At 45.8% G+C, this 26,921-nt stretch overlaps 1 protein-coding gene and 1 pseudogene across 9 annotated transcripts in view; one reads left to right on the top strand and one right to left on the bottom strand.

The window, feature by feature from the left end:
• kalrna (kalirin RhoGEF kinase a) overlaps positions 1 to 26,921 on the top strand; it is a 1,017,450-nt gene that overhangs the window by 780,891 nt on the left and 209,638 nt on the right. For 2 of the 9 annotated variants that reach the window (XM_085986278.1, XM_085986279.1), the window contains exon 1: positions 3,916 to 4,084. The exons of the other annotated variants lie outside the window; for them this stretch is intronic. In XM_085986278.1, the coding sequence (XP_085842404.1) occupies positions 3,997 to 4,084 (88 nt within the window). In that variant the 5' untranslated portion in view covers positions 3,916 to 3,996. Of the gene's footprint in view, positions 1 to 3,915; positions 4,085 to 26,921 lie in introns of those variants that run through there. 9 annotated transcript variants of the gene reach the window in all.
• Positions 6,441 to 26,921, bottom strand: part of LOC147120403 (uncharacterized) — a 32,696-nt pseudogene continuing 12,215 nt past the window's right edge.

Genomic DNA, 26,921 nt, shown 5'->3' with positions numbered 1-26,921 from the left:
ATTTCTGACCTTATGTTGGAGGGAAGATCATTGATGAAGCAGCTGAAGATGGCTGGGCCTAGGACACTGTTCTGAGGAACTCCTGCAGCAATATCCTGGGGCTGTGATGATTGACCTTGAATCACCACAGCCATCTTCCTTTGTGCTAGGTATGACTCCAGCCAGTGGAGCATTTTCCCCCTGATTCCCATTGACTTCAGTTTTACTAGGGCTCCTTGAAGCCACACTCGCTCAAATGCTGCCTTGATGTCAAGGGCAGTCACTCTCACCTCACCTCTGGAATTCAGCTCCTTTGTCCATGTTTGGACCAAGACTGGAAACACTTAAAGGAAGATGTTGAACATTTCTAACTCGATGCATACTGTAAAGTGTAAAGGTTTCTTAATAATTGCAGCCTAATTGATGTATAATTTTGCATTTTTAAATAGTTATTGAAGGAACATATCTTGCGGCGAGCTTATTCTTGTTTGGAGAGGCAGCAAAACAGAGGTTTAATTTCATCATAGTGATGTTGCAAGCAAATGATGGGTGTCAACACAATGCTAACTATGTGTCTGGTATTTTGTATTTGCCAACAACTTTTTCATGACGATGGTGTCCTTTTAATACCGTATTATGGAAGCTGATCCAGAATCTTTGTCCTGAAGGACCAGATTTTAGTCACCATCATGCAGAATTTAGAACTTTATAAATTGCTTCATTGAAAAAAAAGTGTGCTTGTAAAATTCTGTGCCCAGCCATTAAGTAAACGAGTTAGAATTTGGTGGATTACACCACAGGCAGTCAACGTTAATTGTAATTAGATATAAGTTTCCATTTGGTCCAACGCCAATGAATATGTGTGTCTCGAACCACTGAGGCACCTATACATGTCTGCAGTTCATCCAACAAGCAGTCATTAATCTTGCACAATGAACGTATTTATTGATGTTTGAAAGAGCTATGTCTGAAAGGGCTATGTTGCACATGTCTGTCCATTGATTGCTGCATCCTGAACAGTTTGGAATATGTGTTTTCTTTTCAAAAATGTGTCCCCTTTTCTTCCCCTCCTGTTTAAAAATGTTGGCCTAGAAATTCAGTGGGCTGCGCCACCCGTTAGCACCTTAAGAGGGCGCTAAGTGGGTCGGAAGCCACTGGCCACGCCTCCCGCTAAATTTAATGGGACGCTAATGGCGGCGCTAGCCGTTAGCGCTGCGCCGCTACCGATAATGTCATCGGTGTGCGCAGCGCCCCGCTACCGCCCCGATTGCGATATTTAGTTGCGCCCCCTGCTTTAATGCCGGATGCTATTTGCGAATGGTTCAGGGGTCCTACCTGCAGCGGTAGAGGTGCTAATTAAAAGAGAGGTGCGGGGCAGCCATTTTTTTTGCTGGCCGCCTGCCAGCACCTCTCCGCGCTGCTGCCCCCGGCCTCCTGAGCATCCACCCCCTGGAGTGCCGACTGCGTTCCAAGAGCCCGGCACTTCTCCTCGGTGCCGGGCTCTTTTGCCGGCACTCGCGATCCTCGATCGCGCTGCACAAGGCCCCTCCCCTTTAAGAAGGGGAGGAAGGCCTGCAGTACCACAGCACGCCGTGCTGCAGCGTGTGGTGCTGCGGCACGTTGCGCAGCGATCTTCAGCTGCAGCGCCCCAAGAGGGATGCGAGGCGCCTCCAGTAGCGAGACGCTTCCCTCTGGATATGCATTCATTACACATAAGCTCTCACCAATGCATAGGAAATTTTATGCAGAAATAACTTCTTTATGGAACATGCAAGGTTTCAAATTTATAGCGATCCTTTACAAGGGATTTATCGTCTGAGGTCCTGTCCAGAATCTTCATCACCTCAGTAGAATTTGTAAGATTAATGTTCATTGTACATTTATATAAGTTATGGGTTTTATTATATGGTTCTAGGAGTCAAGGACAAGACTACTCCTTATACTGTATAAAGAGCTTGGTAAGTACAAATGGACCACAAGAGATTGTTTTTTCAGAAAGTTTAAAAACATTTTTGACAAAAAACTTTTACATTTCTAGATAAACTAAAATGTAAGTTTGCTTTCAAAAAGCTGCTCACTTCCTGAACAATCACAGCTCTCATTACTTTTCCCAGAGAATGAAGTCCAAATAACTGACCTCTACAACTCCAACAGCAACAGTAACACTTTGCCAGAATCCTTTTAACGCAGCACTGGCAGGGACAGCACTCTTTGCCAGCTCTCATGGCAGATAAGCACTGATACTGAATGGCCACGCACGGCAGAAGTTAGAGGGAGCTGCAGTCATCATCGACTGCTCTCTCCAATCTGCTGTACTGAGTAATGGCAAAGGCACTTCCCAGATGAGGGTGGAGCCAAGCCGAGGCTGCTGTAGGAAACGTCCATTAGCAAATCAATGCAAACAATGACATCAAACAACATTGAACAGACACCTGCGAACTGAATCAATCACTAAGCTGCACGAGTCAAAGAATCACATTAGTTTACCTATCACAGTTCAACACATTGCACTACTAGTTACTGTATTTTACAAAACACATTTGTATCACAAACCTAATATTAAGAAAACAAAATGAAACTATAAATTTTATGCTCACTAATTTTAGATTCACCACAGGTTCAATGTAAATATCTGTTCAGCTATGAAAATTTAATTCTGTGTGTACACACGGTCATCACTGGATATATAAAAGTAGTCAGAAAGGGAAACAGAATTCAGTTTCTGTGCTTTTAATTTTTTTTGCCTCTCAGTAATTAGTTACTTTAACTCTATAGTCAGACTCAAACTCAAAAATGGTCCGGCTTGGCTCAAAATGATTGTACTGAATTCTGACCCGAGAAATGAAAGGTGATTTTATCCATTGCCAGTGTCGAGTGCGACAGCACTCCTGAAGATAAATGGTCTGACCTTGGTAGACCCAAAATTTTCACGGGCCTTGCGTTATGCTGTCAGAACACTTATGGCCTGCAAAATGTACTGAACTGACTCTGCACATAAATTTCTAGTTCCACTAAAGTGAATTTCCGGCGGGCGGCCGCGACTACTTCCGGGGCGCTACTTTTGGCGCCCTGGCGAGGCTGGCGCCCCAAATGGGGCGCTACTGAATTTCTAGGCCGTTGACTCTTGATATGGTTCAATGGGTGCCTACAGATTTTGTGTCCAAAACATGGCTATTTTACTTGGAGAGCATCACAAAAAAGGCCAGATTCTGCTCTCACATAATTATATAGTGGAACTAGAAATTTATGTGCAGAGTCAGTTCAGTACATTTTGCAGGCCATAAGTGTTCTGACAGCATAACGCAAGGCCCGTGAAAATTTTGGGTCTACCAAGGTCAGACCATTTATCTTCAGGAGTGCTGTCGCACTCGACACTGGCAATGGATAAAATCACCTTTCATTTCTCGGGTCAGAATTCAGTACAATCATTTTGAGCCAAGCCGGACCATTTTTGAGTTTGAGTCTGACTATAGAGTTAAAGTAACTAATTACTGAGAGGCAAAAAAAATTAAAAGCACAGAAACTGAATTCTGTTTCCCTTTCTGACTACTTTTATATATCCAGTGATGACCGTGTGTACACACAGAATTAAATTTTCATAGCTGAACAGATATTTACATTGAACCTGTGGTGAATCTAAAATTAGTGAGCATAAAATTTATAGTTTCATTTTGTTTTCTTAATATTAGGTTTGTGATACAAATGTGTTTTGTAAAATACAGTAACTAGTAGTGCAATGTGTTGAACTGTGATAGGTAAACTAATGTGATTCTTTGACTCGTGCAGCTTAGTGATTGATTCAGTTCGCAGGTGTCTGTTCAATGTTGTTTGATGTCATTGTTTGCATTGATTTGCTAATGGACGTTTCCTACAGCAGCCTCGGCTTGGCTCCACCCTCATCTGGGAAGTGCCTTTGCCATTACTCAGTACAGCAGATTGGAGAGAGCAGTCGATGATGACTGCAGCTCCCTCTAACTTCTGCCGTGCGTGGCCATTCAGTATCAGTGCTTATCTGCCATGAGAGCTGGCAAAGAGTGCTGTCCCTGCCAGTGCTGCGTTAAAAGGATTCTGGCAAAGTGTTACTGTTGCTGTTGGAGTTGTAGAGGTCAGTTATTTGGACTTCATTCTCTGGGAAAAGTAATGAGAGCTGTGATTGTTCAGGAAGTGAGCAGCTTTTTGAAAGCAAACTTACATTTTAGTTTATCTAGAAATGTAAAAGTTTTTTGTCAAAAATGTTTTTAAACTTTCTGAAAAAACAATCTCTTGTGGTCCATTTGTACTTACCAAGCTCTTTATACAGTATAAGGAGTAGTCTTGTCCTTGACTCCTAGAACCATATAATAAAACCCATAACTTATATAAATGTACAATGAACATTAATCTTACAAATTCTACTGAGGTGATGAAGATTCTGGACAGGACCTCAGACGATAAATCCCTTGTAAAGGATCGCTATAAATTTGAAACCTTGCATGTTCCATAAAGAAGTTATTTCTGCATAAAATTTCCTATGCATTGGTGAGAGCTTATGTGTAATGAATGCATATTTTAAAAGTCTTTGAATATGTGGAGGTTTGAAACATAATGGAGATTGTTGAAATGTCATTATTTTTTTCTTTCCCAAGGTTGGTTTAAGCTATTGTAGCAGGAAGTTTTAAAATAAATTGCCTGCGACGTATTGTAGTTTCTGAATGAGCTGTATTTTGAATTGCTTGTGGATGAAAACAAGATAGTTTTTGTAAAGTCTTATGATGATAACTGTGTTCCTACTATCTTACTTCCTCGTGGGAGGAGCTGGAATGTATGAGAGCATTGCACTAATGCCAAAAGAGCCGTATAACTAACTTCACGTGTCTTCCAGAATTGGGTGTTCTCGTATGCGGAAACTTCCAGAGTAGAACCACATTGTTATAAGTAGCAGCATGACCTGTGAGCATTTCTTTCTGTTGTCAGGGCAACACCAAAAGTATGAGCAGGCTTTTGTAATAATTCAGGACCTATGGTCCTTACCTAATTATCTGGCTTCATTTTGGGTTCGTTAAGTAATCTTTCCCTTGTTTGTGATTTAAACAGGAATCTTTCCTGAAGGGAGTAACTTTGGTTTTCACTATCGTGTAATGCAAATTAGCACCATGCTTATCTTGTACATTTTTCGTATGTGGTGTAGATCACTGGCTAACTTGTTCTAGATTAGTTGCCCCCTTACACACAGCTGAAGTTTGGCCATAGTTATGAATTATTTGTTGATATATAAATACTATATTTAGCTGCTGCATTTCTGCGTAAAATACAGCAGCTTCTAACTGTGGATTTAGTTATAGATTCTACAGCAGGGTAACCAAACATGTGGCTGTATGAATGGCCCATTTAAATACTTTCTATTCATGAGATGCCAACAAGGGAATTTCCCAGTTGGGAATTTAATCTTGGGGAAAAAAAGGACGATGCAAGAATCTTTAGTTAAAGTGCTAGTTATGCCTACTTGCATTACAACAGTGACTACACTTCAAAAGTACTTCATTGGCTGTAAACCGCTTTGGGACGTCCGGTGGTCGTGAATGGCGCTATATAAATGCAAGTCTTTCTTTTCTTTCACTAAATTAGAGGGATGAATTACAGGAAGTTTCCTCACAGGAAAAAAACAGTAAAAGTTAAGTAGATCTTCAAATACCACAGGGTAAATATGGCTAGGTTATATATTTTCTGACTTGTTTAATATTGTACAGAATTACTTCAAATTAAAGTAAAACATAAAAATGACACGCAGAGAAAGCTACGAGGCTGTTATGAAGAAAGACTGAAGAGACTTGGGCTTTTCAGCCTGGAAAGGAACCATCTTAGAGCTGATCATAGAGTATATAAACTGTTAATGGCTAACCCTTGAATATTTCATTAAACTAAAATATAGAAGTAGGACTAGGGGGCATGGGTTCAAACTAGCAAAAAATAATTTTAAAACTGATATCAGGGAATTCATTTTTGCAAAAAGAGTGATCAATGTGTGGAGTAAACTTCTAGATAGAGCAGTGGAGGCATGTACCCTGGAATCATTTAAGAGATAAGTTAATATTACAATGGAATGATATTAGGATCTCTCTCTAGATGAATGAATTAAGCCTTCCTCGTCTGTAAATATCTTGTGACATGATTGCTACTCATCCAGAATCTGCCCCATTTACATTGTAGGCGGATCCCAGAGTAGCAGAGGCAACACAAAAACAATTGTCCGATTGTCTAAAAGTCACGGTCAGGACTTTTGTTTTTTTTTCACAGCTCTTCCCTGGTGTCAGACAGTGGTTACTACTGGCCAACTGCAAAACAAAATTGATGGCTTCTGCTGCCAGTGGCAGCTGTTACTGTATTTTGCTTTTCCCGATCAGTTGCTGCTAGCTGCACGGAAAGGCATGAGAAACACCATTTGAGGTGGTACTCTGCACTTTCAACAGTAGCAATACCACTTGTTACCGTACTAGAACCGAAGTTGGGATAGCTGCCATTAGCAGTGCTCCAAGAGAAGTATAGAACTAGCCAAGTTAGAAACACAGTCTTAACATCAACAATTTGGGCATTGTCACCATGCTGTTATTTTCTGACCTATTCTGCTACTAATGCAATGTTTGTTTAAATGTTTTGTAAATTCTAATTCTGAACCCTCTGTTCTGAATGGTAATTGACTTTCTGGTCACTTGGCAAGCAGAGAATAAGATCATGTCTAAATGTTTTTGGAATTATAAAGGATCCAGTAAAGCTTTGGGTGTGTTCTGTGTCATCACCTACTTTGGTCAGCTGCAAACTGGAATTGTTTTGGAGTGTGAAATACTCCCAAGATTACTTGCTAACACTGCAGTTCTTTCTTCAGAAAGCTTTCTGTGGTAGAAAGCTTTGAATGCATGAACTTGCCTATAAAGGGCTGTGTGCTGCAGCTGTGAGAAGCCCTGATCTGAGATCTGTTGCTTGTGATGCATGAGATGACGGAAAAAAACATTCACTAGATCACAAGATCACAGCCGAGGGAGGTCATTTGGCCCAGTTTAATTCATCTAGGTAGGAAAGATTAGCCCCCAGCGGGCTCCCTGGGCGGGGAAGGTCGGCGAGAGAGTAGGATGGGGCTGCTGCTCGTAAGGAGGCAGCGACGAGTGCCTCGATGGGCCCTGCAGAGGATACCAGGAGAGGCAGAGAGGGAAGCTGTGGGCTTATCTAAGAGGGAGTCAAGGCTGGGATGGTGGCCGGAGAATAGGAAGGTCAAGGAGTGCTAAAGAACACAAATTATCAGTCTTAAATTTGCATTTTGCTAGTTTGAACCTGTGCCCCTGGTTCTACTAATTTAAAATAATATTCCAGGTTTAATTTTTTCACTCTGTTAAATATTGACATACCTCCATAAGATCAGCTTGCATGTGTTTCCTTTGCAGACTGAAAAGCTTGTTTTTCCAGTCTTTCCTCATTCAGAATGGATGTGTGGTTGAAGTGAAAATATCTGGTTGATTTTCCATGGCATTGCATACAGGCAGTCAAAGCCAAGTGTAGTTGTATTCAGGTGATGCAGAGTTAGAGGGTAGGGGATAATTAGACCAGGGTGCACAGATGTAACTCAGTCCCCATTTTAAAGTCAATATTCTGCCCTTATTATTATATCCTTTGATTTAATATTATTAATAATAGGGAAGCCTGGAGGCCTGGCATGTGCTACTGACCTGAGAAATAGCAGCCACAGGCAGGTCTATTCCAGCTGTCATCATTCCAATGGGCTTTGAATCTGTGCTCCCACTAATCAGCAGGATATCTGGTCTAATGGCAGTTATGAGAACTTGAAAGCTCTGAGAGGGACAGCGGCCTGCAGTCCTGCTCCCAAAGAATAATAAGAGGTCTGCGAAGGAAACGGGCAAGAAAATCGGAGAAATCCTGCAAATCGGGCATGAAATTAAACACACGACTGCTGGCAAAAGTCCACCAGCTCCAAAAGAGAAAACGATAGGCAAACAATAAAGGTGCACCCCCATCCCCTGCCAGCACTGTCTTCTGACAAAGTGTCTCTACCCCAAAAGCCACCCTCTCCTCGGTCACTAACAGTGCCACCCCACTTCACCAACTGCCCCTGCTGTAAAGGATATAGCTAAGGTCTGAATTTACTGAACTCGGTGTTCAGTGTAACAGAAGAAGAGGACAGGAAGGGGGCCTAATAATAAAGCAAAGAGTGTTCAACATATCTTACAAAAAAAGCATATGTGGGCCAGCTTTGGGTTCCTACATCAACATCTTGTATGTGAAGTGCCTTATTGTTTGCCACATGAGTCTTTGGGAACGGTTAAATAAAGTGAGGAGCTGCAGTGTTCAAACAGATTCTTTTCAATCTTCAAGTCTTGTTTCTGAACGTTGTAATTTCTCAGAGTTCTTCCAGATCCCGGCTGTAGTTTGCTATCTTGCTCAAAATAACTTGGCTAATTAATTTCATTTTTATGTTGAACACTGTCACAAGACTCAGATAATGAGAATATTCAATGTTTTATTTTAGCTAGAAGAACAACAAAGTGAGAGTTATAGTCAGAAATCCTCTCCGGCTTGTTTCAGGCTGATTGGGGTGGAAATTCGTCTGGGCCGGTTTTTGGTGCTGCCTAAGCAGCACGCGCCCCAACCGGAAGGCCCTCGGCCGGCCCAAAATTGGGCCTCGGGCAAGTCTCATTTCAATTAGTTTGGCGAGCTGCCGGCGTCTGTCGTGCCTCCACGGCAGCTCGGCCATTTCAGAAAACAAATTTCAAACTGTTTGCTTCGCCGGCAGTGGCCCTTGGGTAAGTGCCGGGGAGGGAGGAGAACAGTAGGGGAGCCAATCGTGGCCAGCAGGAGTGCTGTGGCACCGGGAGAAGCAGTACTGCTTCTCCTGGTTTCAATTTAAAAAAAAGTAAACTTATGTCCTGAACTCCTCCATCACCATCCCTGGGTATGTCCTGTCCCACCGGCAGGATAGATCCACCAGGGGTGGTGGCACAGTGGTATACAGTCGGGAAGGAGTGGCCCTGAGAGTCCTCAACATTGATACTGGACCCCATGAAGTCTCATGGCTCCAGGTCAAACACGGGCAAGGAAACCTCCTGCTGATTACCACCTACCGCCCTCCCTCAGCTGATGAATCAGTACTCCTCCATGTTGAACACCACTTGGAAGGAGCACTGAGAGTAGCAAGGGCACATAATGTACTCTGGATGGGGGACTTCAATGTCCATCTCTAAGAGTGGCTCGGTAGCACCACTACTGACCGAGCTGGCCAAGTCCTGAAGGACATAACTGCCAGTCAGGGCCTGCGACAGCTGGTGCGATAACCAACAGGAGGGAAAAACCTACTTGACCTCGTCCTCATCAGTCTACCTGTCGCAGATGCATCTGTCCATGACAGCATTGATAGCAGTGACCACCGCACAGTCATTGTGGAGACGAAGTCCCAACACCATTGTTCTTTAAGAACCTCCGGAACTCTTCAGACATCAACTGTGGTCCATTGTCAGAGCAAATCTGTTCAGGCAGCCCATTCCTGGCGAATATGGTTCGTAAAACTGTGATAGTTTTTTCCGTGGTGGTTGGGGACATTTTTATTACCTCTGGCCACTTTGAATGTGCATCCACCGCAATTAAAAACATCGAGTCCATGAAGGGACCAGCAAAATCAATGTGCACCCTTTGCCATGGAGATGAGGGCCACTCCCATGGATGTAGAGGAGCTTGTGGTGGGGCGTTTTGGACCTTCTGGCATCCTGCACAGCTCTTGGTCATCTCTTCGATTTCTCTATCGATTCCCAGCCACCACACAAACGCTCTGGCTAAGTTCTTCATTTTTACCCCACCCAGATGACCCTCATGAAGCTCATTGAGCACTCTATCCGTCAACTTAGGTGGAATTACTACTCTGGATCCACACATCAAGGTTCCTCTGCACACTGACAGCTGTTCTCTTCTCGGCGAGAATGCTGGCAGCAGTGGTTCGCCATGTGCTGGCCATCCCTTCACTGTTAAATCATAGACCCGTGATAGTGTCGGGTCATTCCGTGTTTCCTTTTCTATGTTTGCATTCGTCACAGGGAGACATTCGACTATGGTCGAGTGGAATAACTCCATTGGATCCACTGCAAGGTCTTCTTCTTCCACCGTCGGCAATGGTAGGCGTGACAATCCATCAGCATTCCCATGCTGTTTAGTTCCTTTGTACTCGATGTCATATTGGTGTGCCCCTAGGAAAAGGGACCACCTCTGCAGCCGTTGCGCTATCATTATCGGTACGCCCTTCTGAGGGTTGAAAATGGAGACAAGAGGTTGATGATCGGTTAGTAGAGTAAATTTTTGACCGTGCAGGTAGTGATTGAACTTCTTCACCCCCCACACTAGGCTGAGGGCCTCTCTGTCAATCTGGGCGTAGTTATGCTCGGCAGAAGTTAACGAGCGTGACGCAAAAGCTATCGGCCTCTCTAAACCATCAAGGAATTTATGTGACAGTACCGCCCCAATGCCGTAGGGAGACGCATCACACGCCAGTCTGATCGGCAGTGCTGGGTTGTAGTGAGCTAATACTTCTCTTGAAGTGATTAAGTCCTTACTCTTCTGAAAGGCCCGCTTACAGTCATTGCTCCATTTCCATGCTACTCCCGTTCGTAGCAGGGCGTTCAGTGGGTGCAGGATTGTCGACAAATTCGGCAAAAACTTATGGTAGTAATTCACCAATCCGAGGAATGACCTCAGTTGCGACACATTTTCAGGCGCTGGGGCCTTAACAACCGCTTCAATTTTGTCAGGGGACTTATGTAACCCCTCTTCATCAATCACGTGGCCACAATACGATATCTGTTTCTTAAAAAACTCGCACTTGGGGCGGTTGGCTCGTAGCCCATGTTCCCGTAGTCTAGTGAGCACCTGTTCTCGGTTGTTAAGGTGTTCACTGTCATCTTCACCTGTCACAAGGATGTCGTCCAAGTAACACTGAGTCCCCGGAATCCCTTGCAGGACTTGTTCCATCGCTCTTTGCCATATCGCCGGAGCCGATGCTACTCCGAATACCAATCGATGATACTGGTAAAGACCTTTGTGAGTGTTTATCGTGAGATACTTCCTAGAGGATTCTTCAACCTCCATCTGCAAATATGCTTGTGCTAGGTCAATTTTTGTAAAACGCTTCCCTCCAGACAGTGAGGCGAAGATGTCTTCTATCCTTGGAAGAGGATATTGTACTGTGTGAAGGACTGGGTTCACCGTCACCTTGAAATCCCCACAGATGTGAACCTTCCTTGGCTCCTCAGACTTATTGCTTAACGTTTTCTTCATGACAGGAACGATGGGTGTCGCCCACTCGCTCCAGTCGACCTTAGACAACACGCCTGCCTTCTCCAGATTCTCCAGCTCTGCCTCGACGGCTGGGCGAATTGCATATGGTACCGGTCTTGCTTTGAAAAACTTGGGAATTGCATTCTCTTCTATTTTTATCGAGGCGGTTACGCCTTTAAGAGTGCCCAGTTCTTGTTGAAATACCTCTTTGGCGTTAGCTAAGATTGTTGACAATCGTCCAGGAGTGACGTCTTCATCTTTTTTACCGTCCACCGTCATTGCATGAATGGAGTGCCAATCTAAGCTTATCTTCCTGATCCATTCACGTCCCAATAACGGTGGTCCACCATTTTGCAGTATGTAGAGATACAATTTCCGTATTTTCTTGCTGTTGTATTCGACAGGCACCCTTATTTTTCCTCTGGGGTATACTTTTTGCCCCGTATACATCGTCAAGACGATGGATGTCTCTCTCAAGGGTATGTGTGAGAATAGCCGCTCGTAGTCTCGTCGATTCATGACGGTTAGCGCTGATCCTGTATTCAATTCCATTTTAACTTGGGACCCTGCTATCGTGAGGGAGACCCAAGTGGTTCGGTGATCCTCTTTTGCGATTACATTGTGAAGTTTGAGACAGCTTAGTCTCCTGTTCCCGGATTCACTATCGCTCATCTGGTCTTCGGAACTACTGTCCGTCACCTTTTGTACTTTCTTGTATGGTTCCTTAGTAGCCTTTTTGTTGTCGCTGGTCTTCTTCCCAGACCTGCAAACTCGTGCAATGTGTCCCATCTTTCCGCATTGCCTGCATATTTTGTCCTTGGACCAGCAGTCCTTCTGGTCATGGTTAGTTCTGCCGCAGCGATAACATTTTGCAAATCCCCGTGTCATTTCGTGGGTGCCGTATTCCTGTGGCTTTTGTTGAATTTCCGCAGCTCCCCTGGCTGCTGCTTCGTACCGACACTGCCACGCTGAAAGCCTTATCTAGCATCAGCTCTTTCTCTGAGAGTAACTTCTTTTGTGTTCCTTCACTCAGGAGTCCACAGACAAATTTGTCCTGTAGTGTATCTGCCAGTCCTGCTCTGAACTGGCAGTGCTTTGATAGCTTGCGTAGTTCCATAAGGTACTCAGCATTGCTCTCATCTTTATGCTGAGTTCTCCTGTGGAATTTAAATCTTTCGGGTATCAACAGCGGTGCAGGGTTTAGGTGTTCCTGTAGGACAGCAACAACTTCGTTAAAACTCTTCGCCTTCGGTTTGGCTGGAGTAATCAGGTCCCGCAATAGGCCGTACGTTCTAGCGCCCATTAAGTTTAGCAAATACCGATGCCTTTTTCTCATCGGCTATTTCGTTTGCCTCGCAATATACCTCGACTCTTTCCACATACATGGTCCAGTCCTCTATTGTATTATCAAAGGCAGTGATACAGCCAGTCTTCGGCATCTTGAAAATCTAAGATGGCGCCTCCCGCGCTTTGCCTTCTTCCCCGATTTAACAAAATGGCGCCTCCCGCGCTTTGCCTTCTTCCCCCGCTGATTAAGATGGCACCTCCCGCGCTTTTGCCTTCTTCCCCGCTGTTGCTAGCGCTGCTTTCCGCGGTTTCCGTTGCAACCTGCAGCTCCTCGCGGTTTCCTGTGCGTTTAATATTTCTTTTTTTTAAAATTATTTTCCCGTCGTGGAACAACCCTGTGGAACTCTTGCCTCCCTCTTCTCGGGTCTATACGCAACCCGGCTTCGTAGCACCGGCCGCGCCCTGTGTGCTCCACCCTCTCTCCTCTTCCCGACAATGCTGCTCGGCCCCGTTGCAAGCCACCCGCTCGAGTTCGCGACCGCCGCAGCCCAGGAAGGATCAGTGTACTACCTGCCACCAGCCCGATTAGCTGAAGCACCGTCGACAGGAACCAGGCCCCGCTTTCAACAGCTTCTCCAGCAATCTTCAACTCCGTTAACACAGGGGCGGATGCCCACGGTCGACGCCCGTTTCTACTGCTTCTTCCTTCCATCTGGCCTTGACCTCTGCTCACTTCGCTGCAGGAATGGATCCCAGGAGGTGGTGCAGACTGTAGGTAAGTTCGTATCTGCTCGTCGCCAGTGTTATGTCCGTGTATGATTGAGACACGGACAGCAGGAGTTGAACAAAACAAGTCTTTACTGAAAGGAGTCAATCGGGAAACTGAAACTACAGAGGCTTACTAGCGCCTTTTATACAGGGGTGGTCACTGCCGGTACTGCAGTCTGAGACCAGTTATTCTCTTAAAGGTACATACACAACACTTCCCTCCAACATAAGGTCAGAAATGGGTATGTTCGCTGATGGCTGCAGTGTTCAGTGCCATTCACAACTCCTCAGATAATGAAGCAGTCCATGCCCGCATGCAACAAGACTTGGACGACGTTCAGGTTTGTGCTGATAAGTGGCAGGTAACATTCTCGCCACAGAAGTGGCAGGCAATGACTATCTCCAACAAGCGAGAGTCTAACCACCTCCCCTTGACATTCAACGGCATTGCCATCGCCGAATCCCCCACCATCAACATGCTGGGGGTCACCATTGACCAGAAACTTAACTGGACCAGCCACATAAATACTGTGGCAACAAGAGCAGTTCAGAGGCTAGGTATTCTGCGATGAATGTCTCACCTCCTGACTTCCCAATGCCTTTCCACCATCTACAAGGCACAAGTAAGGAGTGTGATGGAATACTCTCCACTTGCTTGGATGAGTGCAGCTCCAACAACACTCAAGAAGCTCGACACCATCCAGGACAAAGCAGCCCGCTTGGTTGGCACCCCATCCACCACCTTAAACATTCACTCCCTCCACCATCGGCATACCATGGCTGCAGTGTGTACCATCCTACAAGATGCACTGCAGCAACTCGCCAAGGCTTCTTTGGCAGCACCTCCCAAACCTGCAACCTCTACCAACTAGAAGGACAAGGGCAGCAGGCGCATGGGAACACCACCACCTCCAAGTTCCCCTCCAAGTCACACATCATCCTGACTTAGAAGTATATCGCCGATCCTTCATTGTTGCTGGGTCAAAATCCTGAAACTCCCTCCCTAACAGCACTGTGGGAGTACCTTCACTACACGGACTGCAGCGGTTCAAGAAGGCGGCTCACCACCACCTTCTCAAGGGCAATTAGTGATGGGCAATAAATGCTGGCCTTGCCAGCGATGCCCACATCCCATAAACAAATTTTACAAAAATGGCTGAAAAGCCTGAGCGGAGCCGGCAGCAGCCCAATTTCCCTGAGAGATCCTAAAACAGGCGTTTGGCCCCTCATTAGCATATGGAAGTAAAGTTGAAAATTACCTCCATTCTGCCTTACAAACAGAAAATTCCTACCCCAGCATTTTTAAATAATTATCTTCGTCTTTGCTGAGTCTTCCAGTCCAGTGGTAATTCAGTTAGAATGCTGCTACTTGGTAGTTGTTCCCTTTAATCTAATACCACATATTTTGGTTTGGAATATAAATTAAATCCACTTAAATGCATTTATTACTGTCAAATATCTGAATGTTTCAATATTATTTGCATTACACAATTGTCTGCATTGAAGTAATAAAATAAGAGAGGCTGTTCCTTAGATGCACCTCTTGTTCAGCAGCATGTTGATACTTCATTCTACTTTCATGTTTAGTAGTCTGCATTGGTTTGGCAAAGTCAAGAAAAAAGCAGTTGCCTGCTGATCATTTATTTGATCTGATTTTTTAAAAATCCTCAATGTACTTCAAATGGTCTAAAGTTACCCAGTCAGAGAGGTGTGTGATATATAACCTGCAGCGCACATTAGTGAAAGTAGATTGTAGGGTCTGTCATTTTTGTCCTTTGTTGATGTTGAGCATTCATTAGATGCAACGTCCTGGTACACAGGCAAATTTTAATATTTCCCTGGGGATAAATGTTGTCAAATTTTGTTTCATAATTGCTCCTGTGAACCACCTTGGGAAGTTTAGCTGCATTAATGGCACTATATAAGTGCTAGTTGTTGTTGATAAAGTAAATGGGCCAGAACTTTGGGTCCCCACGGGTGAGTACGCGCTGGGTACTCATGCGTAGGCCCAACGAAAGTGCCGGTTTCGTGCATGCACTGTGTATGCGCGGGAAACCGGACCTTCTGCTCCCTTAAAGGAAGGGGTTCACAGGTCGAATGCGTGCGCCGGAGAGGCAGCGCGTATGCCTGGAACTTCCGATTTTTTTGCAGGGTTCTCCGGGAGAGTAAGTCTCCAGGAGCTACGCTTGTGAAAAGCAGTCGCAAGGCCTGCTTTTAACAAGTTAAGTGGTGAATTAAGTTAAATTAAAACATTTTTTCCACAGGTTTATTATTTTTAAATACTTTAAGGAAAGGTAAGTTTATTTTTAGCCCCGTTAGAAACTGTAATTAATTTTTTCAAAAATTTTAATTATTGTTTAAAATAGTTATTTTATGTAATTTATAGTTATTTTAAAAATGTGGTTTAAAAAAAAATGTATTTGAAGTTTTAGTGATGTTTTGGGGTTGAATTGTATTCATAGATTTGACAGCTCTTCCTGTCAAATCTATGAATACAGATTCCCTGCTACCATTGGCTCTCCATGGCCCACGTGATCCCAGGGGACGCTTCGAACTAACTGCGCCCCTGGGATACGCAAGCACTGCGTGCCGGCAGTTGGAGCAGGCCCAGGATCGGAATCCCACGCGGGCCCACAGCACAACGGCCGGCGCGCTAGGAAAGTGCAGGTCGGAGGCTTGCACCCACGGGAAGCCTCCGACCCAAATTTCTGGGCCTGTCTTGCTTTTGAAACTGAGCAGTCTAGCAGGCTTCAGATTCATTGCTATCAAGTGAAAATCCAGACCATTTGCAGTATGAGCAGGAGAAAAAAAACTGATGTGTTTATAAGATTCATATCCTGTATTATCAGATTTTGTTCAAATGCATTAAAACTGTTGCAGGGATTGGGCACCATGGTATCTATTGTTTATACTGTAGCTTGATGTTCAATGGGAGCTGGACTGAGATTGCATAAGTTCGCAACCTTGGTGTTGTATTTGACTCTGAGATGAGCTTCTGACCACATATCCATGCCTCACGAAGACCGCCTGCTTCCACCTCTGTAACATCGCCCGACTCTGCCCCTGCCTCACCTCATCTGTCCTGCTGAAACCCTTTTCCATGCCTTTGTTGCCACTCGACTTGACTATTCCAATGCACACCTGGCCGGCCTCCCATCTTCCACCCTCCATAAACATAAGCTCATCCAAAACTCTGCTGCCCGTGTCTTAAGTCGCATCAAGTCCCGTTTACCCATCTGTCCTGTGCTCGCTGACCTACCTGGTTGAGCAATGCTTCGATTTTTTAAATTCTCATCCTTGTTTTCAAACCCCTCCATGGCCTCGGCCCTCCCTATCTCTGTAACCTCCTCCAGCCCTACAACCCTCTGAGATATCAGCGCTCCTCCAATTCTGGCCTCTTGCACCTCCCCGATTTTAATCACTCCACCATTTGGCAGCCGTGCCTTCAACTGCCAAGCCCCTAAGCTTTGGAATTCCCTCCCTAAACTTCCTCGCCTCTTTACCTCCCTTTCCTCCTTTACGATGCACCTTAAAACTCTTTGACCAAGCTTTTGGTCATCTGCCCTAAACTGTCCTTATGTGGCTCGGTGTCATATGTTCTTTGATAATGCTCCTGTGAAGCGCCTTGGGATGTTTTACTAGTTGTTGTTGTTATCTTTACTTAAATGCTTGCAACTGCAGAGAAAAGGTTCAAAGAGTGATCAGTGCTCCAGTGGGGAACAATGTTCACAGGGAGCATATCTTGGAAAATCCCAGGCACATGCCCCATGTTTTCCAAAGATGCACTCCCTACGAGCAGCACTCCACCCTGGGAGCTCCTTTTCATGGAATCACCCATTTGATTCTGTCAGATTGTGCTCCATTATTTTTTTTTTGTTTCAAAAATATACTTTATTCATAAAAATTTGTTCAAATACATTACAATACAGTCCACATCTGGTACAATACAAATTAACTGCGGTACATGGCCAGAGACAAGTTACAATACATTTTCATTACACATTTTATAAGTCATACAGCTCAAGGGGTCAAGATACATTTCAATACTTGTCAAAATACATTACACTACAATCCACCAATCATATTACAGTACATATAACATAATACAGATGAATGCAATACATGGTACTCTATTTACATCAACAGATTACAAGTACATTTACATTAAAGCACTTGTGCGTCATACGGCCCAAGGGGGGGTTTATCCTGGTTCCAGCCCCTCGGTGTACAGTGGCGAAGGGCCTTAAACTGTGGCCCTTCCCCATTGTGCCTTTGCGACGGCGGCACCAACCTTTAGTGCGTCCCTCAGCATGTACTCCTGGACCTTGGAATGTGCCAGTCTGCAACACTCAGTTGTGGACATCTCCTTACTCTGGAAGACCAGCAAGTTTTGGGTAGACCAAAGGGCGTCTGTCACCAAGTTGATGGTCTTCCAGCAGCAGTTGATGTTTGTCTCGGTGTGCGTCCCTGGGAACAGTCTGTTGAGCACAGAATCCTGTGTTACAGAGCTGCTCGGGATGAACCTTGACAAAGACCACTGCATCTCTTTCCAGACCTTCTTTGCAAAGGCACATTCCAGAAGGAGATGGATGATGGTCTTGTCCCCACTGCAGCCGCCTTGAGGACAGCGTTCGGTGGAGTTGAGACGCCGGGTGTCCATGAAGGATCTGGCGGGGCGGGCCCTTCTCACCACCAGCCAAGCTACATCTTGGTGCTTGTTTGTAATTTCTGGCGATGAGGCATTCTGCCAAATGACTTCGACAGTCTGCTCGGGGAACCATCCAACAGGATCCACCATCTCCTTTTTCCGTAGGGCCTCGAGGACGTTACGCGCTGACCACTGCTTTATGGCCTTGTGGTCAAAGGTGTTTCCCTGTACAAACTTTTCCACGAAGGACAGTGGTCTGGCACGGTCCAACTGAAGCGTTCCGCAGCAGCATGGCCAAACCCATCCTTCGTAACACTGGGGATAGATAGAGCCTCAGCACGTAGTGACACTTGGTGTTTGCGTACCGAGGGGCTGTGCACAGCTTGATGCAGCCACACACAAAGGTGGCCATCAGGATGAGGGCGACGTTGGGTAGGTTCTTTCCCCCTTTATCTGGAGATTTGTACATCGTGTCCCTCCGGACATGGTCCGTTTTTGATCTCCAGATAAAGTGGATTGTGCTCCATTATTACCCAGATAACAGAGGTGACAGCAAGGTACAATAAACTCAATGGCCTGGATTTTCCTTGGAGCTGCTCTTGCTTTGCCACAGTAACTTTGCCAGAAGTGCGGCAGAAACCCCATTTACCCGTGTAAACCTGTGGTTTCTGCCACACTTCTGGCAAAGTTCCGGCGGCAGAGCAGGAGCAGCTACGAAGAAATTCCAGGCTCATTTGTTTATTCATTTGTGAATGAGTTTAAATTGAAATATCGATTAATTATAGAACTTGCAGAAAATGTATTGCTGTTGTATGGCCTCACCCAAACACCAACTGTTATTTAGACACATGTAATTTATTAAGTGCAGAAGTTAATACCCAAAGTGTCAAAGTCTATTTTATGGTAGATCAATTTCAGCTGTGAAAATGTAGGTGAACCTGTTGGTCTACACATTGGCGCACTGCTGCATAGCAACAGATGGATGCACTAACATCTAGTGCATACAGAAAACATGTCACGCTTTGCTTTTATGCTGTGATTTTAGAATATCAGTAATGCATTGAAAATTTCAGATTGTATTTTTTTGGGAGCGTCAGTGTTTTTAAAATTTTGGAAAGAAGATACGGAGGGATGCTTAAATCGCATGTTTTGGCCCATGGATATGGGTTATGAAAATTGTCTAACAACTATATAAATAATCATATTGCTATTATAGTGACTGTGGGAACCACTGCTAATAATTACGGTTGACAGCCTTTAATCTACCTGTCAAAATGATTTACAGTTGTCTGTTGAGCCCAGTTTATTATAATCCCCCTACATTTGCGGAGCAGTATTTGCTTGCAGAACGGTAAAAAAATTCCTGCCCACATTGTGTAGTAGAATTCTGTCACCTGGATTAGAAGCAATATCAGGTAGTGTAGGGTAGGGGCAGGTGGAGGGGAGAAGGTTCCCAGAGTGAACTGTGGGCAAAGGAAAAGTGAAGAAGTGTGCTATGAACTGAGCAGGAGAGAAGGGGAAAGAGGGCTAGGGGAAGAAGAGCGCCAGTGTTAGCTGGGGAGGAGTGGCAGTAGGAACTGGCAACATGAGCACAGGAGGGTAGAAAGGTGTGCCAGTGTGCACTGGGACGGAGGGGGAGGAGAGTACCAGCATGAACAGAGAAAGAGATGGAGTGTTTTTTTTAATTCATTGATGGGATGTGGGCGTCGCTGGCTAGGCCTGCATTTAGTGCCCATCCCTAATGGCCCTTGAGAAGATGATGGTGAGCTGCCTTCTTGAACCGCTGCAGTCCATATGGTGTAGGTACACCCACAATGCTGTTAGGAAGGGAGTTCCAGGATTTTGGCCCAGCGACAGTGAAGGAACGGCGATACAGGTCCAAGTCAGGATGGTGTGTGGCTTGGAGGGGAACTTGTAGGTGGTGATGTTCCCATGCGCTTGCTGCCCTTGTCCTTCTAAGTGGTAGAGGTCGCGGGTTTGGAAGGTGCTGTTGAAGGAGCTTTGGCGAGTTGCTGCAGTGCATCTTGTAGATGGTACACACTGCAGCCACAGTGCGCCGGTGGTGGAGGGAGTGAATGTTGAAGGTGGTGGATGGAGTGCCAATCAAGCGGGCTGCTTTATCCTGAATGGTGTCGAGCTTCTTGAGTGTTGTTGGAGCTGCACTCATCCAGGCAAGTGGAGAGTATTCCATCACACTCCTGACTTGTGCCTTGTAGATGGTGGAAAGGCTTTGGGGAGTCAGGAGGTGAGACACTCGCCGCAGAATTCCCAGCCTCTGGCCTGCTCTTGTAGCCACAGTATTTATATCACAGAATCACAGAAACCCCACAGTGCAGATAGAAGCCATTTCGGCCCATCGAGCCTGCACCGACACATATCCCACCCGATCCCCGTAACCCCTACACCAACACATATCCCACCCTATCCCCATAACCCCACGTATTTAATCCCCCTAACAGTAAGGGTCAATTTTTATCATAGCCAATCAACCTAACCCGCACATCTTTGGACTGTGGGAGGAAACCGGAGCACCCGGAGAAAACCCACGCAAACACGGGGAGAATGTGCAAACTCCACACAGACAGTCACCCGAGGCCGGATTCGAACCCGGGTCCCTGGCGCTGTGAGGCAACAGTGCTAACCACTATGCCACTATATGGCTGGTCCAGTTCAGTTTCTGATCAATGGTAACCCCCAAGATGTTGATAGTGGGGGATTCAGCGATGGTAATGCCATTGAATGTCAAGGGGAGATGGTTAGAGTCTCGCTTGTTGGAGATGGTCATTGCCTGGCACTTGTGTGGTGCGAATGTTACTTGGCACTTGTCAGCCCAAGTCTGAATGTTGTCCAGGTCTTGCTGCATATGGACACGGACTGCGTCAGTATCTGACGAGTCTCGAATGGTGCTGAACAGTGTGCAATCATCAGCGAACATCCCCACTTCTGACCTTATGATGGAGGGAAGGTCATTGATGAAACAGCTGAAGATGGTTGGGCCTAGGACACTGCCCTGAGGAACTCCTGCAGTGATGTCATGTGCCAGCATGAACTGAGAGGAAGAGTGCCAGGATGAACGGAGAGGAGGAAAGGTTGTCAGCATGAATTGAGGGGAGCGGATTAAAAGATTGCCAGTATGAACTGTGAGAATAATGGCAACATGAACTGGGGAGTTGGGTGATGAGTGGAAACATGAGCTGCTATTCATTCACTGCCCCTCAGCACTCATCTCCCCTTTTCCCCACTTCATGCCGGTACTCTTTTCCCCATAGACTTGTGTCAGAGTTCCACTCTGTGCATGACACTCTTTTCCAGTAGGTCAGGATGGTGGGCAGAGGAAGTTCCTGCTTGAAGCAGGCAGGAATTGTATATCTCAAGAATATATCATTTTAAAAACTGCATAGGGCGCCAACTTTGCTTGTCACTTTGTCGATCATGTGGGACACTTCTTTTTCCAGTCCTACTCCGTCTTCCTCCCTGACCTCCTCTTCTGTTACATTACTATGTTGGTGCTATTGACTGCTCTTGCTTTGCTGCTCTCGCTCTTAGTTTGAGAATCTCATTAAATATGCTTCCGGTTTCCACCCATTCCTCACGTTCCATTCCTGGGCCTCTCTGTCTCTGCAACTGTGGAAATAGGCTTTCCATAGAACCTATTACAAGCTCACAGACTCCTGTTAGCTGAGTAATATTTCTTTCCACCCCACTTCTCTAAAAACTCAATTTCTCCCAGTTTCTCTATTATCATAATATCTGCTCCAATGACCCCACCTTCATCTTCTGAAATGTCATGTTTTTTTACCCAGTTGAGAATTCCCCTTAGCTGTATTCAACAGGACACTTGAGCATGTGTGCCCCATTTGCTGTGCCTCTGCTGTCAGCCCCCCTCATTTCCTTCTCGACAATGACACGATCCTCCTTGTCCCCACAGCCTCCGAATTCGTAAGATTATTTTCTGTCATTTCTCTTGTCGACAACATGATTCCACCTCCAAGCACATCTTTCCCCTCTCTTTGCCTTCTGTTAAGTCTGTGTGTTCTAGGTGTATTTAAGATTAATTACTGACACAGACTACAAGAATAACGTTTCAACAGGGCTTTACTAGTTGGAGGTCAGGGCTATACTAACAGCAATATCACTACACAGTACTTATATACCGGTGGTCACCACCGGTATTACGTATACAGCAGCCAGAGAAAGTAGTACATCTCTTAAGGTGGAACAGGCTTAAGTTCTCTTAAGGTGGAACAGGTTACATACACCACAATCCTCCCTTTTTAGCTTAACAGTCATATCCCCATTTAACATAACATAATAACATATATACATATATAACTTCAGGTATAAACAGTTCAAAGGTTCAGTCTCTCAGGAGGCCTTCTGTTTCGGGTTGGATAACGCCTTTCAGTGGTCTCTGATTCTTGTTGCTGAGGTGACTCCTCTAGTTGGTTTCCTATGTATTGGACGTCATCATCAGGTACATTCCCTGCCGAGGTAGATGCTTCAGGTTCATTAACGTCTTCCACAGTTGTCTCTGTCGCAACCATGGGTTCGACCCTTGCTCTCGATTCTACCAGTTGATCCGCATGACGCCTTATCACATTGTTACCAATATCTACTGTGTACATCAGAGGTCCTTGTCTGGCCCGAATTGTTCCGGACTGCCATTTTTCGTTTCCATAGTCCCTTGCCAACACTGGTTGTCCTACGTCGAAACTTCGAGTGGTCTTGTTATTAATATGCCGGAACTGTTTGTTTTCCACTTCCCTCCGCACATTTGGTTTTAACAAGTCCAACCTGGACCGCAACCTCCTGTTATAAAACATCATGGCAGGACTTTGGTTAGTTACTGCATGAGCGGCGTTTCAATATGCCATTAGGAAATCGTCCACCTTGTGTTGTAGCGGAATCTGATCATCGTTCATGGCCTTTATTGCCTTTTTGAATGTTTGGACAAATCTCTCGGCCAACCCGTTTGTCGCCGGATGATATGGGGCAGAGGTATAATGTTTCACCCCATTCTTCTTTAAGAATTTTTGGAATTCTTCCGACACGAACTGTGGTCCGTTGTCCGAACATATCTGTTCTGGCAATCCGTTCCTTGCGAATATTGTTCTTAACACCGCAATTGTCTTTTCTGAAGTAGTGGTATTCATCTTGATCGCTTCTGGCCATCTGGAATGTGCGTCCACCGCAATTAGGAACATGGAGTCCATGAATGGACCAGCAAAGTCAATATGTACGCATTGCCATGGGGCTGAAGGCCATTCCCATGGGTGTAGCGGTGCGATCGGAGGTGCATTTTGCACTTTTTGGCACCCAGCGCAGCTTTTCGTCAACTCCTCTATCTGTTGGTCAATACCCGGCCACCATACATAAGCCCTAGCAAGACTTTTCATCTTAACTCCCCCCAGATGACCTTCATGCAGTTCCTTTAGAACTCTTTCCCTTAACTTGGGAGGAATAATCACTCTTGTCCCGTACATCAAAGTACCATGGCAGACGGACAGCTGGTCTCGCCTTGCCGAGAATGCCGGTAACAGAGGATCACCATGTGTTGGCCATCCCTTCACTGTCACCTCGTAGACTCGGGACAGTGTCGGGTCATTCCTGGTTTCTCTTTCAATACTTGCATTGGTGACTGGTAAACACTCGATGATGGTCGAATGAAATAACTCAACAGGGTCAACTTTCATCGTCTCTTCTTCTTCAGGTAGTGGCAGGCACGACAGCCCATCAGCATTGCCATGCTGCTTTGTACCTTTGAATTCTATTTGATATTGATGTGCCCCTAGGAAAAGGGACCATCTCTGGAGTCTCTGTGCTGTCATCACCGAAACACCCTTCTTAGGGTTAAAAATGGATACCAACGGCTGATGGTCTGTCAGAAGTGTGAATTTTTGGCCCTGCAGGTAATGATTAAACTTCTTCACTCCCCATACAAGGCTGAGAGCCTCCCTATCGATCTGCGCACAGTTGCGCTCAGCGGAGGTCAATGATCAGGATGCAAACGCGACTGGCCTTTCCGTGCCATTTGGCAACTTGTGTGAGAGTACTGCCCCAATACCATATGGAGAAGCATCACAAGCCAACCGAATAGGCAGTGTCGGGTTGAAGTGAGCCAACACTTCCTCTGAGGTGATCAATTCTTTGCTTTTGCGAAATGCCTTCTTACAGTTTTCGCTCCATTCCCATGGTACCCCCTTCTGTAAAAGAGCGTTCAGCGGGTGCAGTACCGTGGATAGATTCGGTAGAAACTTATGGTAATAGTTAATCAATCCTAGAAACGACCTCAACTGAGAGACATTATCCGGAGCGGGAGCCTTTACAACTGCCTCTATCTTGTCAGGAGACTTATGAAGCCCCTCCCGGTCAATGACATGACCACAGTACGAGATCCGCTTCTGAAAGAACTCACATTTCTGCCGATTAACTCGAAGTCTATACTCTTTCAGTCTGTTGAGCACCAGTTCCAAGTTTGCGAGGTGTTCTTCATCACCATCTCCTGTAATCAGAATACCGTCCAGGTAACATTGTGTGCCTGGAATTCCCTGTAATACCTGCTCCATGGCCCTCTGCCAAATTGCTGGAGCCGATGCCACTCCAAAAACCAGCCTATTATACCGGTACAAACCTCGATGCGTGTTGATCGTGAGGTACTGGCGTGACTCTTCTTCAACCTCCATCTGCAAGTACGCCTGCGCCAGGTCTATCTTGGTGAAGTGTTTCCCGCCAGACAACGAAGCAAAAATATCCTCAATCCGCGGAAGCGGATACTGCACCGTGTGAAGCACCGGATTAACGGTGATCTTGAAGTCTCCACAGATGCGAACCTTCCCTGGTTCTCCTGGCTTGTTGCTCGAAGGACGTTTCATAACGGGAACAATGGGCGTAGCCCACTCACTCCAATCTACCTTAGACAGTACACCTGAATGTTCTAGCGCTTCCAGTTCCGCTTCTACAGCAGGTCGTATTGCATAGGGTACCGGTCTGGCTTTGAAAAATTTTGGGTGTGCATGTTCATCAATCTTGATGTTTGCCGTAACTCCTCTCAGTGTTCCCAGTCCCTGCTGGAACACCTCTTTAGCATCATCCAATATTCTGGACAATCGTTTAGGTTTGACATCTGTTTCCCCGGAATCTACCGTTAGTGCCTTTAAGAAGTGCCAGTCCATATTAATTTTCCTAATCCACTCCCGTCCCAGTAGTGGTGGACCTCCTTCAGGTAGCACATATAAGTCCATTACTTGGCTTTCTTTGCCCTTGTGGACCACTTTTACCTCTATCTTTCCGATGGAGTACACTCTTTGCCCCGTGTATGTTTTCAATATAATCTCCGTATCCCGTAGGGGAATATGTTGGAATAACCTTTTGTAATCTTTCTTATTCATGACCGTCAATGCCGATCCAGTGTCCAATTCCATCTTTACTTGGACTCCTGCTATCTGAAGAGTGACCCAAATTATCTGGAGATCTGCATCCTTACCAACGTTGTGTACTCTTAAGCTACCCAGTTCATTACTGCTGGCGTCTGAATCTGACTTCTGTTCGTTCGAACTGTTCTTTGTCACCTTGTGTACCTTTTATGTATTTTCCTTGCAGTGACTTTTTGTTGCTGGTCTTCTTTCCTGACCGGCATACTTTAGCTATGTGGCCAAGCCTGCCACACGTTCTGCATTCTTGGTTTTTAAACCAACACTGGTTCTGATCGTGCGTTGTCTTTCCACAACGATAACATTTTACAGTACTCAAAACCAATTGATTTGTACTGAGTTCCGGTGACCGTAGCTGCATTACTGCCGTGCCTCTCGCTGCAGCTTCGTGTGATGCTGCCATAGTGACCGCTTTCTCAAGCGTCAGCTCATTCTCCTCGAGCAGTCGCTTTTGTGTATCTTCTTTTAATAATCCACACACAAATTTATCTCTTAGCGCATCTGTTAGTCCCGTTCCAAACTGACAGTACTTTGCTAGCTTACGCAATTCCATTAAATATTCAGCATTGCTTTTATCTTTCAGCTGCTTTCTGCTGTAAAATTTAAATCGTTCCGCTAGCATCAGCGGCGTGGGGTTTAGATGATTTCTCAGGACAGTAACAATCTCCTCGAACGTCTTCTCCGCCGGTTCATCTGGTGATAAAAGGTGTTTCAATTGCCCGTATGTCTTCGCACCCATTAAGTTTAATAAAGTTAGTGCTTTCTCATCACCTGGGATTTTATTTGCTTTACAATAATTTTGTATGCGTTCTACATACGTGGCCCAATCTTCGATGTCGCTATCGAAGGTATTAATGTTCCCATGTTTAGGCATCGTTGCAATTCTTTTTTTTTTTAGTGATTTCCCTTTTTCCAAGATGGCGGCTTCCCGCTCTTGTCTTCGTCCTCTGCCTACAAAATGGCGGTTTCCCGCGCTTGGCAGTCTTTCCCGCGCTCGCCTTCTTCACCCGCTGGCTGCAATGGCGTTTGGCGTGCCGCTGCTGCTCCCCTTTCCCAGCGGTTAGTAACTCCCCCGACGCTGTCTCCGCTTCACCGCGGCTCCCTCGGGCATTCGCGCTTCCCCGATGTCGTGCCTCGCAGCCCTTCTTGCAGCCCAGTTATTAGCACCGGCTGCGTTCGCCTTCACCGCGGCTCTCGCGCCTTCAGTCGCCCCAGACGCTGCGCCTTTTTGGCCCGAATGCGGCCCGGCCCTTATCACCAGCCACGATCGATGTCCCCACGCTGCGCCTTTCGGCCCGAATGCGGCCCGGCCCTTATCTCCGGTCGCGATCGATCTCACCACCCTTATTCCTCTGTCTTCCCTCCCCCTCTGTACAACCAACGCAGCCGACTTTCTGCTCGCGTCGCTGACCGGCTTACCCACCACCGAGGTAGAAGGAAGATAGCTGACTGCCGCTGATGGAGGCTTCGAGTTCAGGATATCTTCTGCACTCCGGGTTCTCGATGCC

This window comes from Somniosus microcephalus, chromosome 4 (genome assembly GCF_052327205.1).
Source record: "Somniosus microcephalus isolate GS21.2 chromosome 4, FLI_Smic_1.0, whole genome shotgun sequence".
Classification (NCBI taxonomy): Eukaryota; Metazoa; Chordata; class Chondrichthyes; order Squaliformes; family Somniosidae; genus Somniosus; species Somniosus microcephalus.
The sequence above is the reverse complement of the archived record's forward strand: the minus strand, read 5'-3'. Positions and strand labels throughout refer to the sequence as shown.